The sequence below is a fragment of the Apium graveolens genome, unplaced genomic scaffold, assembly GCF_009905375.1.
Source record: "Apium graveolens cultivar Ventura unplaced genomic scaffold, ASM990537v1 ctg5390, whole genome shotgun sequence".
Taxonomy (NCBI): Eukaryota; Viridiplantae; Streptophyta; class Magnoliopsida; order Apiales; family Apiaceae; genus Apium; species Apium graveolens.
The window spans coordinates 78,056-95,518 of NW_027418953.1; the positions used below are offsets into that span (position 1 = coordinate 78,056).

The window sequence follows — 17,463 nt, forward strand, 5'->3', positions numbered from 1 at the left end:
AATTTGTCAAATTTAAAATAATAAAGACAGTGAAGTATATAATATCGTAAGTATTGTGCAACCTCCGGTGAATTGATAAGGATATAGTATGTCACTAGTCTATGTTCAGCTCTACTTAAAAGTCTACGCCCATTACGTAATATAGGTTGTGTAATATACCTATAAATCTCCAAAACACTCAGATCAAGAAACCTTGTAGGCACCTCATTTCGACGAAGTCGATTATGCACTGTTTCAGCTTTGGATTCAAAATACAACTCACAAAAGTGTACAACTTCCTCCTCAATATAGCGCTCTACCATTGAACCTTTTGCCCGTGATTTATTTTTAACTTTCAATTTCAAGCCGTGCAAGTATCTTTCAACAAAATACATCCACCGATGATTAGATGGGCCTCCCTGCTTACACTCAGTAGCTAAATGTAAAGGTAGATGCTCCATGGGATTAAAAAAACCTGGAATATAGATGGTTTCGAACTTAGACATTATCTTCACTAAATCTTTTTCCATCTTCTCCAAATCTGTGTATTTCAAATTTGATGAGCATAAATCTTGAAAGAAGTTAGACAAATCAATAAGAACATCAGCTACATTCTTTAGTAGCAAGTCACGACAAACAATAGGCAATAGCTTTTGCATGAAAATATGGCAATCATGTGATTGCATCCCGCGAATACATCTTTTTTTCATATTTACACACCTAGATATATTCAATACATACCCATCTGGAAGATTCAAACTTTTAATCCAATGGAATAGCTTATTGATTTGTTCTCTCCCAAGAACATATGGTGCATCTGGTGTTGTGCCATCATCTCAAATCCACAACTCACGGTGTACACCTAACTTCTTACAATCATTTCTTGCATTTGAGTTGTCTTTGGTTTTTTTCTTATCACCAAGCATTGTGTACAAAATGTTATCAAACACATTTTTCTCAGTATGCATGACATCAATATTGTGACGAAGGCTCAATGTCTCCCAATATGGCAGCTCAAAAAATGGAGAATAGTGTGTCCAATTATGTGTCACGCCATAATCCCTCGGCTTTTGCCTAATAGTTTTTCCCGGAAGAGGAAACTGTATTTGCTCACAAAGCATCTTTGCCCTTGATCCAGAATGTCGAGCTGTGACTGAATATCTCTCACATCGTCCAAACTTTGTGCTTCTTCTTAGTGGATCATCTTCTTCCAAAAAATAACGAGTTGTACCATAGAATGTAGGTTTACCACCATGCTTGAGTTATTTTGCCTTTACCATTCCCATACATACCAGACATGCCAATTTTCCCTTAGTCGACCATCCACTAATCATATGAAGTGCTGGAAAGTCATTAATTGTCCACATCAATGCTACTTTCATTGTGAAATTTGAGCGTGACACCCTATCATATATTTCCACCCCGGTAAACCACAACATCTTCAATTCATCAATTAGTGGTCGAAGATAAACATGAAAGTCTTTCGTCGGATCATTCGGCCCGAGAATGAGAAGGGGCATAAACATGTATGGAGCTTTTATACACATGGAAAATTGTAATCAACCACAATCACAGGCCACACTGTATATTCCCTTGCATGTGCATCTCGAAAAGGATCAAATCCATCACTAGCAAGGCCTATTCGGACATTTCGTGTTTCTTTTACAAATTGAGGAAATCTATGATTGAATTATTTTCATTCATCTCCATCAGCTGGATGACTTAATTGACCCTCAACTGCATCTCTATCATGATGCCATGTCATACATTTGGGAGTCTTCTCGAACATGAATAATCGTTGTAGTCTCAATGTAAGAGGAAAGTATCTCAAAATCTTTTTCAGAATTAACTTTTTCATAGAATCCTTCTGCACCTTGTATTGACCTTCGTCATATATATCACAATGTGTTTTCTCACTATTTTCTTTGTAAAAAACATGCAATCATTGACACAAGCATCAATTTTTTCGTATCCCATACTCAACCCACATACTAACTTCTTCACATCATAGTATCTCATGGGCAACTTGTGATCTTCTGGAAATGCTGATCCAATAAGTTCAAGTAGCTCATTGAATCTCTTATTACTACAACCATGTCTGTGTTTGAACTTAAGTAGTTTACTCACAAATGATAATGTTGTGAAACTTGTACAATTTGGATAAAGTGGTTCAGAAGCACTATCAAGCATCATGTAAAAACTTTTTACTGTTGCATTCGGTTCTTCATGCAAATTCTCAAGATTATTATTTGCCTCGGCAAAATCTCCAAGCATTTCACGTGCATCATAAAAATCATCATGTATATTATCAACATTCAAGGAACTCGTCCCAATGTCAACCCTCGACCTAGCGCTCTTCTCGTGAAAATACCATGTTGTATATGCGGGCATAATGCCATGTCGATATAAATATAATATCACATCATCGCGATTCTTTATGTAAAAATTTCCACATTCATTACATGGACATCTTATTCTCCCCTTTGAATCATCCGTTTTTGTAATGGCAAATTTAATGAAATCATCAACACCAATTTTATACTCTTCCGTAATGTTTTTACTTGCACTAATCGACGATTCATCTAACTACGATCCGACGTCATCTACAAGGTGCATAGATAGTATAATAAATAACTTAATACTAATTAACAAAACATATCTAAATAAATTCAATATGTGTACAAGATATTTAATGACAAGAAATGAACAATAATTATAGTATTTGTTTAATTATTTTGAACAGTACACTTAAATAATTAACAACTAATATTTAACATTTTATTTAAATTATATCAATTAAATATATGAGAAATCAACAAACAATAATTATGATAATCACAATATAAGTAGTTTAAGGATGGCACTTACTTGACTTGAAATTAGTAGATATTGGAGCTTGATGGGAAAGAAAAATGGTAGAAGATATGAAGGAACATAATGGGAGATGAGAGAAGAGGAAAGTATACACAAAAACGAAGAACAAGGATGAGACAGTAGCTGTCATTTTTGGAAGAATAAATTCCACCGCTGGCCGTCGTTTTTATAAAAGCGACCAACAGTGGCCGCTTTTATAAAATCAACCAACAATGGTCGTTTTTATTAAAATGACCGTTGGCACCATATTCAAAGAAAAAATCTCAATTAATTTAAAAGCGATCGATCGGTCACTTTTATTTTTTACTTTTAGACATTGTTTCAGCGACAATTTTTCCGCCTGTTCTTCAAAACATAAAAGCGACCGCCAAAAAATGGCGATTGCTTTTCTTCATAAATTCAACCGGATAAAAGTCACCGCTTACAAATTTCACCAAATGCGGTCGCTTTTGATCATGATTTTAAGGCATGTGAGGTTGACCTTTAAAACCACCATTTTCGGTGGAATTTATACTTGGTCACTTTTGTTTGGTCGCTTTTACTCTTTTTTCTTATACTGCCGGAACCTTTCATTGAGATGTAATATCATTCATGAAAAATGTGTAAAACTTAATATATAATACTTATAAGAATTTTGACTAACGATTGAGTGATATTTTTTATACAAAATTTTAAATAAGTGCCTCATTTGAGTAAGTTTTGTAATCAATGAGGCACTTAATATATTGATATATTTGTACCTAGAAAGTGATCTATTTAAAATACATGTACACATCTCAGAAGTTAAAAGTACACCTGAGCAAAGAGTGTTTGGTAAATTTAATAAAGATCATAGCTTCATTTTGTTGTTATAGTCTATATAGCCATTTCAATATAAAAAGAACCACATAATGTCCTTGAATTGTATGACCCAACAAAGCCATTTCAATGCAAACAACATATAGAATAGTAACAAACATCTTGGTTTCATTCAACAAATATTATAAAAATAGCATTACATCATAGAAGTCGACAACTTGTACCTACATAGTGTATAGTATTATGAACAACTTTCGTCTTGTTCTACAAAACTCAAATACATAATCCCAAAACCGGAAAACCTTTAATTAATTTTAGAACAAACTTTTCGAATTTCACCATCAGTACCAGTTTTCACCCCAATATTGGTCATTTTAATCATAGCTTTTCCAAACTCCACATTCAAAGTAAGCCCAGCCAAGCCTCTAATGCCAATAAACCTCTGTACAAAATTCTTAGTTGTACTGTCCACCCACAGGCTTTGATCTGATTCAAGAATTCCGCGGCTGTTTTGCACATTTTTAAAAAAAGAGTTATCGAAATCGTCCCCGCTTCCATAATCCAAGGCAATGCGTTTGTTTCCGTCACCGTTTTGGGGACAAAGAGATTTGAGTGTAGAAACGAATGCAGAATCAATGGAAGGATCAACATCACCGGCGCCTGTGTAGTTATATAATCTGTAGCTCACGAATTGGCAGGCAACTGTTCCTATTGTGTGTCCTCCTACATTTTACAGTATGTTAAAAATATTTTTATCTTCAGAAAAAAGTATTGCATGCATGCAAAGAACTAAGTAATACCGAAGGTATGAAACTATTATGAGTTTGTGACATCGCTTACCAACAAGAGTAACGAGATCTTGAGCACTGAGACCTACATCTGAAAACTTTTGCTTTTGGACAGAGACTGAATCTGTGAACCTTGGCAGATTAGCGGTATCTGAAGCTTGTGAAACTAGTCCATCTCTCCGTCCTGTAGGCACTTTGTATGTCAATCCACCAACCTGCATTTATAACAAAAGGAAAAAGTTAAGACAATAATTCAAGAGCGTAAAGTGCTTAGTATTATGAATACATGGTACTGCTATAAGCAACTGACCGCAACTGTAGAATCACGACCAGCAAGTGCAAGAATATCAGCACAAGACACTACACCAGGGCATTCTGCCTCTAGTTGTGTTTTAGCATCCTCAATGACATCATATCCTCTCAACAAAAGATTTGGTACAGCAGTTTTCTCAGTATCGCTACCATCAATAAGAATGGAAGCATCACAACCATGAACGAAACAATCATGGAAGATCATTCTTAGCAATCCAGGAGCAACAGCAGTATTGGACTTAACATGTTTCTTAACTGTGTCTGTAACAATTGATTCGGCTTTGGGACAAGAACTCGAGTAAAACCCGACCTTAGTTTGTGCCAATGCCAAAGGCGTGACAAGTAAAAGAAGCAATAGAAGAGAGACATTGTTAAGATAAGAATCCATTTGAGCTTCTGATGTATTGTTTTACAAGTTGATTGTGTGTTTTAAACCAAAAGAAAATGGTGTATTTATACTAATAAGAAAGAATAAAAATTTAATAAACGTGTGGAGATCACAAGGGTTACAAGATAAAGCATTGCAAGAAATTTCAAATTGAATCCACTTGTTAGCCCGGCTGCCCCTAATTAGTTTGTCATGTATAGACATTTTCAATCAAAATACAGTGCATGTTCACACAATTACAATTATACATATGTGTTAAGGTCCTAATTAAGTTTACTTTTAATGTTTGTTAGTGTGTGTGATGTTTACTTTCTATCTTGGAAAATTAACTAAATTATAAGTTAATGCAAAGTTGTTAGGCTGTCTACTAGGTAAAGTTTGACAAGTATAATTAACTAAAATTTAACAGAGAAAGGGAAGACTGCTGACTGTGGTAGGAGATTTTGTAGTGATCATCCAAACGTTTTCAAAAGAAGCGAAGAAAAGCAATACGCGTGGGCTCGAGCATATATAATGAATAAAGCTTGCTGTTTACTCTATCAAGAAACTTCTTAATTGAATATCAAGCTTTTTTACTTCAAACGTTTCACTTAGTGCTGGGCTATTCCATTCACATGCAATAGTCATAGAAGATTAATAAATTGTCAATTCGCTATCTGATTTTTTCAAATAATAATTGAGTGAAGGGTTAATGGGGTTGTTCCTAAAATCAATTTTTTATTTATTATGATATTTATTTTTTACCTTTTAAATATTTAAAAGATAAAATGATTATTTTCAATTGTTCTACCTCAGTTCTAAAAAATAATAAAAAAACTTGTGTTCTTATGTATACTATTATACCGATACAAAACATAGAAAGTTTCGGTATGCCATGTTACCACAATCTGCGATTAATACAAATAATATAAGTGCGTGTGTGCGAATAACAGAGTAATAAAGTGCGAAAATAAACGAAAGGATATGAAGGAGATGTTCTCGAGTACAGTCGTATAACTGTCTCCTTAAAGCTATTACGGCCCTCACCGTATGTGCGACTCGTTAGCCTCCCAGGATAAAACGGGAAAATGACGATATTGCAGGAACAGCACCTTCGGCGAACTTAACGGAGCAAGAAACTATCACCGGAACAGTGAGATAATAGGGTTTGTGTTAAGGAGGTGGTTGTATTTTGTATATCGAATCAATCCTTAACCCTAAGCCTAATACGATATTATATAGACTCGAGGAAACGTGTGAGCTACTCCACGTATAATTAATTAAACCGCGTTAACTAATCAATCGGTTAATAAATCAAATCCATAATTGAATCTGATTATTATTACTTCAAATCAATTATAATAATCCGTAGTCAAAACGAATTAAAATTATTAAAGCCCAAGCCCAATGGAAATTAAATTAGCAAAACTAGTCAGTGATTATTCGGACCAATTTTCTGCTACATTCGTGTTCGCACGTCGCACACACGGGCAAACTCGAAGGCTTCGCAAGCCTCAGATTGCCCCTGGAAAGCCCATGATTTGCACCCCCATGCGCGCGCACGTATGTGTTGGAGCAATATATAGGTAACACATTTGAACACTATATAAATGTTTTGCTACGTAAAGCTATGTATGTTCTCTTGCAAAATCAATGTGGGACTTTCTTTTCTTCCACAAATTTCCACTACTAAGAGACCAATTTTGGATGATCATATCTCATCCATCTCTTAGTCATTTTGAGTGATTCAAAGTGCCTCAGAAAGCTCTCTCGGAGGAGAACGCATTCCAAGTGTCATTCGTTGCGCGCAAACAACATTCGTCCACTCAAATTATGGCTCAAATTGACTTGACAATGTGGGACTACAACCCACATTTTACAATAATCCCCCACATGGATGAGATTGATATTTCAGTATCACACACCAGATAGACAGACACGGAGTTTGACTTGGTGATAGTTTCTTCGACCAGATATAGCATAGTATAGGTAGAGAATGCTCCTAGAACCCTTGCTCAAATAAGCATACCGACTTTACTAGTGGAAAGTCGATGTGCTTGTCTTTGAACTGTTCGACCGTTTGTGTAAATGATGATATACTTATTACTACATCTTTTCTGACTCGTTCAGTTCTCATGAGTATGTCCATTTTGGCCCTGGAACAACTTCCTGATTTTACAGGAGTTTCTAAAGAATTGTGACTCGTAATTCTCCTTTGAAGCGGCCCCACTTCTCTCCCACATAGGTGATCTTTATCTTATAGAGTAACCCGTATTTACTCAACTGAATTCCATGCGTTCACTCTTGAACTCCATGTATTCATTAAGAGATCATTAAAATCTCAAAGGCTTAATCTCGTACCATACGGGTCTCAATGTCTCCTCATCATAGGAACATGCCAGGGGTTTCCCCCACAATGATTTGGTCATCATAATTTAGTTGGCCCATTGAACAAAGTTCTTGGGATATCCAGTCAGCATTGGTTAGGTGTCCACCATGAGGCCGTTAAGCAACAGGCTTAAGGCCCATCCCTCTCGATAATTTCTCAACCACTTCTCTTGATAACCCTTTGGTTAGCGGATCCGCGATATTATCTTTTGACGGTATATAGTCAATAGTGATAATTCCGGTTGAGATCAATTATCTAATGGAACTATGTCATCGTCGTATGTGACGAGATTTTCCATTATACATCGTGCTCTGTGTTTTACTAGTAGTGGATTGACTGTCATAGTGTATCCCTATTGTAGTCATGGGATTTGGCCATCTTGGAATATCCTCTAAAAATTTGCATAGATATTCAGCCTTTTCGGCGCATTTATCTAGTGCCACAAACTCAGCTTCCATCGTGGAATGAGTTATCACGGTTTGCTTTGAGGATTTCCATGAAATTGTCGCGCCAGCTATTGTAAACACAGAATCACTCGTAGACTTTAGAGCCTTCTTTTTAGATATCCGGTTCGCATCAGTATATCCCTCTAATACTGCTGGACATCTGCCATAGTGCAGTCCATAGTCTCGAGTTCCTCTCAAGTACCTCAGTACCCTTATGATCTCTTTCTAGTAATCAGCTCCCGGATTACTCGTAAACCTACTCAACTTGCTGATTGAGTATGCAATGTCTGGTCTTGTACAACTCATTAGGTACATAAGACTCCCAATAATCCTCGAGTATTCCAACTGGGAAACCGCTACACCTTTGTTCTTGGATAGATGTAAAGTCATATCCACAGGTGTCCTAGCTTTCTCAAGGTCATCCTTAAGAAACTTCTCAAGGATCTTTTCAACATAATGAGGTTGACTTAATGCGAGTCCATCTGATGTTCTAGAAATTTGGATTCCAAGAATCACGTTTTCTAGTCCCATATCTTTCATGTCAAATCTTGCCTTTAACATGTTCTTTGTAGATTTGATCACTTTATCATTGCTTCCGAAAATAAGTAGATCGTCTACATACGATGTCATCATGACATACCCATTATCATTGTCCTTGACGTAACTGCTCTCGTTATCTTTGTAATAGGCACGGCTATCACATTTATTAATCTTGAAGCCATTTTCCAGCATGACCTCATTAAATTTCTCATGCCATTTCGTAGGCACTTGATTCAAGCCATATAGTGACTTCACTAGTCTACAGACTTTCCTCTCTTTTCCGGGGACAACGAACCTTTCAGGTTATTCCATATTGATTTCCTCATCTATATCTCCATTTAAGAAAGCTATTTTCACATCCATTTGATGTACTGCTAAATTTTGCATTGCAGCGATAGCAAACATCATCTTTATAGACGTTATTCTCGTTACTGGAGAATATGTGTCAAAGTAATCAAGACCTTTCTGTTGCTCGTAACCTTTAATTACAAGTCTTTCCTTGTACTTGTCGATAGTACCATCAGTTTTCAACTTCTTTTTGAAAACCCACTTGCTGCCTAACGGTTTACAACCGTTTGGAAAATTAACTAATTCCCAAGTATGATTCTGCAGAATTGAATCAAGTTCATTTTGATTGGCCTCTTTTCACATGGGGCCGTCGGGTGAGGTAACCGCTTTCATATAGGTTTTCAGGCCACCTTCCTCGAGCAAATAGGTCATAAAATCAGAACCATAGGATTTCTTCGTACGTTATCTTTTGCTCCTTCTCACTAGCCCCGCATTATCGTCCACACTTTCTTCACTCTCATTATTGTTATCTGTAGACTCATGAGCTCATTTAGACATTGTAGGAGGTCTGTTTCCTGGATTACAAGGAAACATTATCTCAAAGAATGAGGCATCCCTAGATTTCATAATCGTATTATTCTGAATGTCAGGAATCTTGGAATTATACACGAGAAACTGATATGCAGTGCTATGTGGTAGATGAAGATACAATCCACAGTCTTTGGACCAATCTTCACCTTCTTAGGTGTAGGGATCAGTACCTTTGCCAAGCACCCCCACACTTTCAGGTGTTGGTAACTTGGTTTCTTTTTCTTCCACATTTCATAAGGACTTGCATCCTTATTCTTGCGCATGGTAATATTTAAAATATTAGTTGCGCTAAAGATGGCTTCTCCCCACATCGATTGCGGAAGTCCAGAGCTTAGCAATATCGCATTCATCATCTCTTTAAGAGTGCGATTCTTCCTCTCAGCCACTCCATTTGACCGAGGGGAGTATGGTGCAGTGACCTCATGGATTATACCATGTTGTGAACAGATTTCCCGAAAGTGTTCAACATATTCACCTCCACGATCACTTCGTATCATTTTGATTTTCTCAGATTGTTGTATCTCAACTCTTTCCTTATAGATTTTAAATTTATCTATAGCTTCGTCTTTGCTTTTCAGCAAATATACATAGCAGTATTTTGTACAATCATCTATGAAGGTAATAAAATACTTGTTTCCTCCTCTTGTTGGATCGAATTTTAAATCACATATATCGCAATGTATTAGGTCTAGAACTTTGGTGTTTCTTTCCACACGTTTAAATGATGATCTCGTTAATTTTTCCTCAACACAAGTCTGACACTTATGTTTTGAATCAATTGTTAATTTTGGTATGTATTCTTTTACACTTAACCTTCGTAAAGTGTCATAATTAACATGTACTAATCTAGCATGCCATAAATTAGGAGACTCAAGCAATTAAGCGGAAGAATTCTTTATTTCATTATCGTCTTTAATGGACATAACATTGAGCTTAAAAAGCCCATCGGTTACATAGCCTTTGCCTACAAACATTGTTAGGTCCCGAATTATCGTAGAAGAGGAGGTTGAATACGATAATCACTAAATTAAAAAATTCTTTCGAATCTTTTGCGGATAAATAATTTAGTGCTCGGTTAGTGGTTTCGTGTTCTTGAGAGGATTAGTGTTTGGAACAATAAAACGAGGAACACAAGATATTCGGGGAAATATATATTCGTATATAAATCCTCGAGGGGTGTTGCTACACTCCTGTAAATAAATTAACCGGCTACAATCTAAGAACGACAAAGTTCCTAGCTTCTACAAAGATTTACAAATCAAATCCTATACAATGATCTAGCTTTTGTTTGTACTAGGATTTAATTACCGGGTAACATTTATAATGCCCCTAAGAATATACAAGAGTTAAACTGGACTTTATAACGTTACTCCGGTGAGAAGTTAAACGGATAAACAAAAATCTTGAGCTTCTCTATAAATCTTTTGCTGCAATCTTCAACTCTTTTGGGAGAGAAGAAGATGAACAGAACTAATCCTGATTGCTGATTCTTCTGCTACTGTGTAGACTTGTATATCGATAATGTGTGGCTAAGGAGAGAGCCGAGATCAGGAGTAATCTTGTAACCTGCGACTAACAAAAAGGTAACTGGCGACTAACAAAATAAAAACTAACTTATTGGTTAACCTGCGACTAACAAGTTCTTTTACTCCCTTACCAACCTGCGACCATTTGGTTGCCAGGTTCTTTTTATTTTTATTTTCATTTTCCTTTTTTTTATTTTTCTTTTATTTTTGTTTTTGTTTTTGTTTGTGTTTTGTTTTTTGTTTTTATTTTTTTTTCTTTTTGTATTCCCTTTTTTTCTTTTCTTTTTCTCTTTTTTTTTTATTTTTTTGATTTTCTTTTTAAGTTTAAATTGTAACTAAATTAATTTATAAAATAAACTTAAATATAACTTATATGAATAAACTAATTTATATTTATAAAATAAACTTATTTAAAATTTATAAAATAAATCATTTTAAGTTTATTAAATAAATTATATTAAAGTCCACTAAATAAATTTATTTAATTTAACAATTAAACTTTGAGCTTCGCCAGTCCCTTGAGCAGTTTAGCTGTATACCCCGCACACCTCTTCTCGTACTTTAACAGATAAACGTTCAATCCAAGTACGTTCCTCAACTTAACAATTATTCTATAAATAATACGCAGATTCCTTTCACGAGCTGTTGACGCCTAGTGCAACTGGTCTGGTTCACAGACGACTAACCCCGATTCAGGTCTTCGTATTATAGCCTTGATTACATTGTTAAGCTTGCAACAACTTTATCGCTTCGGACACTGACTGTCACTAAACAAATGTACTTTCACTAGAATCCTTTCTGGTACTTTAGACAACGTCTTTATTGCTACTACAATCTTGAATACTCCATTCACTATTCTTCACCAACGCTTGAACATATAAATGAACTCCTGTCAGTGAGTATAACTTCAAGACTGCATTTGTCTTCTTTAACCTCTGTCTATACCATGTCTTCAATTCTTCAGATTTCTATGCTTCGAACACTATCTATCTTCAGTCAATGCCAATACACTAAAATCTTCTGGTAGCACTTATACACTGAATCTTCATCATTTCTGAAATCCTGAAAGTCTTTAACCTTTGTTCTTCACTGAGGCATGATCATATTAATGAACTTCTTTCAGTGACCTGTAAATAGACTTCTAGCCTTCTTCTAATCTTATGATTCTTTATATTTTCCTTGTATACATTTCTTCTGATTTTTTATGTAGTCATAGTATAATTAACCTGTCATGTTCTAGTGTTGTTCTCGTGTTGAGTTATCACGTAACTGTTCATACAGATACGCAGTCTCACCAACAATCTCCCCCTATTTAATTGTTAAACCTAACAAACAAATTAAATAGAGAGGATAACTTAACTAACAACTAGAAAAAGTAAAGTACCGGGACTTGTAAATAATGCTACTGGTTTTCTGGATCAAATTCTGCATTTCCAGATTTCTTGAGGAACTGAAATAAAAGATGCTTATTCCTCTAGCACTGAACTGATCTTCAAGTAGTTTCATCTTCATTTTCTTGGTTCTTCAAATCTTTGCTTGATAATACTTCTCAGTCTTGAAGTAATCATCAACAGCTTCTTTTGTACAACCACATTTCCTGTTGAGAAGCACATATCTCTCTTGCTTCTCCACCTATGAGAATCAACTTCTTAAAGGAGATCACCTGTGTTTACCACCTCTCCCGTATAATAAGATCCGCAGATAAAAATCGATGGTACTCCCTTTTGGAAAACAACTTCTCCCCTTATGAAGAATAATGATGAACCAAACCACCTCTTCTGATTACTAGGAAATCACCTTGTGTTTACCACCTCTCCCGTACAATAGGATCCGTAGTTACAAACAACAATGATGTGGTATAGTGTACACGTGCTTTACCTTTTTCCACCTACATGTTATTTCTCCCCCTTAGTTGAGGAATCCTCCAAACTATTATATATGCTTTTATCTCCCCCTTAGAGAAAGAATATATGATGTTGTCTGAAGGAGTTCTCATATTTTAATTGGTTGGAAAAGAAATAACAAGTCATAGTCTGATCAATCATGTCCCTTTAAATGCTGCAGAAATGGCTTCACTGTTGATCATCTTGTTAACCAAACTTCCCAACTCCTTATACCTCCCAAATGTGAGATCACCAATTGTTACCAATTATTATGTCCCAAACTTTTTAGGTCTCTAAGTATTCTAATCCAATCTGTAAATGTTAGGTCCCTAAGAGTTAGGTTCCAATCATAAACAAATTCGAGACCCGAAGTATCAAGAACCATATTTAGGGATAGGGAATGAGATATGATGTTTCTCTTTCTTCCTCATTATGAGTGTGTGATTCTGTTTCGTACCTCATAAGTGTTTCACTCTTCTCTCCACTCGTGTTTACAGTCATTCTCACAAGTATATCACTCCTCTCATAGCTCCAAAATCCAGTTGTACCTGCAAGGAAAATCACCGTAGCCATCTTTAAGGAGGTCACAGGTGGTGCAATGGGAGTTCGAAAATCCCCATCCTTGTTAGACTCGTCATATGAATCTGAGTCATAATCTACAAGTTGCTAGTTTCCCTTTAAGGGTTCCAGATTTGAACTCTGTGAAGGTAAACAATGATCCAAAGAATTTAACATTAAGATCAAAGTTTCCTTCTAATGTATGTGAAGACATTTCCTTGTAACTCATCAGGTAAAACTGAATCATTTTCAACAAGTTGCCGATCTGCGTCTATGTCAGATCCACTATCCACAGATGCATCCAGGGGATTTAAGCCTGGGGAGGTAGACACTGACCACTGACATATAGCTATTGGATCAGTATCCTCTCCTAACACCTATAAAGGCAATTTGTCCATTAAAGAACCTTGAACAATCGAATCTGACCGTAAAATGGTCGAAACTCTTGTTTCCGTCAACTCTTCCTTTGTGTGTGTAACATATCCTTGTGCATCAAGAATTGTTTATGTTTGAGGTGGTTACACTACATCGGATACCCTGACCGACAGGAGAATTTCAATAGACGCACCATGTTGAGAGGATAAATCTAGTAACTGTTTATGTGCCTTTTCAGCCATTACATCTTTTTGAGAAGATGTATGGGGGCTATCATTTGCCTCGGTTTAAATACTACTCATCTTTGTAGGAGACAGAGCTGCTGGGTTGACTCAGAACCTTCCTTATGTGGTGCTCCAAGGTACTTTCTCCCTCACGCTCATTCATACTTCATTTTAGTGGTAAGAGAGTGTTGGTTGGTTCTTTTTCCGTGTTTGTCTTTACAGTCTGGGATAGAAGTTGTGGGTTTTCAACCTCATGACTATCAAATAAAAGAAGGCCATTAGAGGCTGAACCTGTATCACTGAACATATGGAAATATAGAGATAAAATACACTTAAGATCTATAATGAATGAAAATTATGTATTTAATCTTTGAGAGAATTGATGTACAACAGTGATTTCAAAAGATTTTAATGAAATAAGCAATCACTACTATAGAAAAAAGTTTGATTTTTCTCTTAAAACTGTTTGAGTGCACAAGTCTGTTTTTATGCATAAAAATATATATAATCATGTCTTTTAATATGAAAAGACATAGACTAATGACATAGCAGTATTAAGAAGAGAAATAAAGATTTTGTGTTTCAAGATGAATGAGATTTTGTAAAAGCATTGATCACTTAGGGTAAAGTCTAAGCAATTCTCATTCATATCAAAAGCTCCATAATCTATCTTTATAAAATTATTACCAACAATATTGTTTATTGATAAATAATCTTAATAAGAAGGACTATGCTGCTGATTTCAAATTATAGTGAATATGTCAGATATAGCAACTTATATAAATTCACTAGGACTTAAAATCTCACAATTATCTGCAAAAAATATTAACAACATATCATTGTCTGATATTTGTAAAGTACTTTAGATACCAATAATTATGTTGCATCATACTTTATTATAATTTAAATCATGAAACTGATTTAACATGAAATTGTCTAACATCATAATTCAACTATATTTAACTAAGATATCAATGAATTAAATACCATTTCAATCAATATTAGTTATTTTAGAAATAAGCATTGATTACTTAGAAAAAAATTCTAAATAATATCACTAATACTAAAAGTATCACAATTATCCGTACATGATACAAATAACTATGCTGCATATTATTTTAATATAATTTAAATTATGAGACTGATATAGAATGGAATTGTCTACAGTCATAATTTCAATCAATTAAAATAAAATCCAAACTTAATGCTATAATACTTAACTATCACAGATGTATATGACATTGTAATCATGATAATCAAGATAGTAGCACTAAGTACGAGGTACTGGATTACTGAAAAATTCATAAGTCCTTTAAATATTGAAGATTTAATACTTGTGAACTTATATGAAGAGTTCCTTACAGATGGGATTTCCAGCTAATATGCAATCAATGATATCCCACACTTACAAACCAGTCTTGAAATATTAACTTTATCAAGTGATTTAGTAAATGTTTCTGCAAGTGACTCTTTGACAAAAAGACATGCTCTCTAAAGTAATGATACCTGCTGTGAAGGTGTCTTATCATAGAGTGTTCACAGAGTTGTTGGATTTGACGTTGTTTCTTATCATAACAAGAAATCAATCTTCTTCCACGAAGTTGACAGCTTCCCGAGATTCTTCTCCTATCACCTATGTTGACAGCTTCAGAGATGTGTCTCCTGTCTTTCTTACAACCTGCGTAATCTATATATATAACCAAACATGTTAAGCATGATATCTTTAGGGTACTATACTCCAAGAGTTGGTAATCCCGTTAGATATCTAAAAATCTTGTTAATAGATATACGATTAGATTCTCTAGGATCCACTTGGAACCTTGCACATTGGCATCTTGAGAACATTACATGTTGTCTATTAGCATTTGAGTAAAAGGGTGAGATTGTCACACCTCTATAGCTTATCATTATACCTGAGTTGCATTGATCAAGTGATTTAGTAAATGTTTCTGCAAGTGACTCTTTAATAAAAAGACATGCTCTCTAAAGTAATGATACATGTTGTGAAGGTGCCTTATCATAGAGTGTTCAAAGAGTTGTTGGATTTGACGTTGTTTCTTATCATAACAAGAAATCAATCTTCTTCCACGAAGTTGACAGCTTCCCGAGATGCTTCTCCTATCACCTATGTTGACAGCTTCAGAGATGTGTCTCCTATCTTTCTTATAACCTGCGTAATCTATATATATAACCAAACATGTTAAGCATGATATCTTTAGGGTACTATACTCCAAGAGTTGGTAATCCCGTTAGATATCTAAAAATCTTGTTAATAGATATACGATTAGATTCTCTAGGATCCACTTGGAACCTTGCACATTGGCATCTTGAGAACATTACATGTTGTCTATTAGCATTTTAGTAAAAGAGTGAGATTATCATACCTCTATAACTTATCATTATACCTGAGTTGCATTGATCAAACTTTAGTGGTTTTTGTTGGTAAGTAGTCTTGGCATGTTTAGAATCTTCCAAAAAATTTACATCTTCAAAAGATCCTTAAATTACTTGTATTGCCATCATTCTTTTGGTTTACTTGTGCTCCTAAAAGAATTTTTCTTTTGGCTTGCTTGAGCTCCTAAAAGAATTATTCTAATGGCTTGTTTGAAGTGATTCTAAAAAGAATTACAACTTTTTCAACATGCTCCTCCATATCTACTCTGCAATTACTTAGCAAATAATTTTGCACAAGCCTTTGTTAGTAGACCAACATATAACATTATCATTATATCACTGCACATATATAATATTATGTTCGTGCCTAGTGATAAGAGAGTTATTAATATGACGACTCTACTAATTTATATTTAACTGCAACTTCAGTTAGAGTGCCATACCATGTCCTTGATGATTTCTTCAATAGTATACTAGTTCATACCAACCTGAAGTGAGCTTGTGAAGAAGATCTATACAGAGTCCAATAGATATGCAACCACAAAGTCCATGAACTGTTGTGCATGATTTCCTCTTTTGACTCACCAACCAGGAGTACACTTGTTCACATTTACCAGAGTCCAATTCCAGGTAGAATATGCAACAGGTGCCTGATATATCGCAATATCCTCAAGTCTCGCCACTGGTGCTTTCTGTCAGATAATGCTTCTAGATAATAGCCTAGCATCCAGTTTGTCCTTGTCCCTCATAACACTGTCATTATCATCCATTTTTGACTTCTGGTTATCCTTGTACCAATTACAAAATTGTCATTTGGTTTGGATACCAGCTTCCCTACAATCTGCTTGTTGACTGATTGAGTTCATCTTGCTTTACAGTCACCCAATCAATCCAGATCTATCAGATCTTCTGTAACTTTCTTAGTTTCTTCTTCAGATTGAAAACTAGAGAAATAATCATTCAGGCTCAGTAGCCCTGCTAATCATTACTCCACCATCTGGATCACTTAAGAACTAGACTCTGGGAATAATATTGACATCAAACCCTTTGTCTCAGCAGATATGTTATTTAGTATCCTTTAATCTTCAATATGGTGTTGTGTATGACTAGTTGATCCTTCTCTTGCTCCCC

At 35.2% G+C, this 17,463-nt stretch overlaps 1 protein-coding gene across 1 annotated transcript; it reads right to left on the reverse strand.

Moving 5' to 3' along the window:
* Positions 1-3,799: 3,799 nt before the first annotated feature.
* On the reverse strand, positions 3,800-5,185 carry LOC141702633 (cationic peroxidase 2-like). Its single transcript, XM_074506285.1, has 3 exons — positions 4,750-5,185; positions 4,492-4,654; positions 3,800-4,374 (listed from the first exon to the last, which is right to left on the reverse strand). Exons 1-3 carry the CDS (start codon positions 5,137-5,139, stop codon positions 3,956-3,958), a joined length of 972 nt encoding a protein of 323 aa, XP_074362386.1. The 5' UTR covers positions 5,140-5,185; the 3' UTR covers positions 3,800-3,955.
* Positions 5,186-17,463: the final 12,278 nt, after the last annotated feature.

What these genes read in the sequence shown, in the direction of transcription:
- LOC141702633 (XM_074506285.1), bottom strand. Translation starts at nt 5,139, where the DNA reads ATGGATTCTTATCTTAACAATGTCTCTCTTCTATTGCTTCTTTTACTT. An exon ending in GTCGTGATTCTACAGTTGCG is followed by an intron (nt 4,655 to 4,749) that starts GTCAGTTGCTTA and finishes TTATAAATGCAG; the next exon opens with GTTGGTGGATTGACATACAA. An exon ending in AGATCTCGTTACTCTTGTTG is followed by an intron (nt 4,375 to 4,491) that starts GTAAGCGATGTC and finishes TGTAAAATGTAG; the next exon opens with GAGGACACACAATAGGAACA.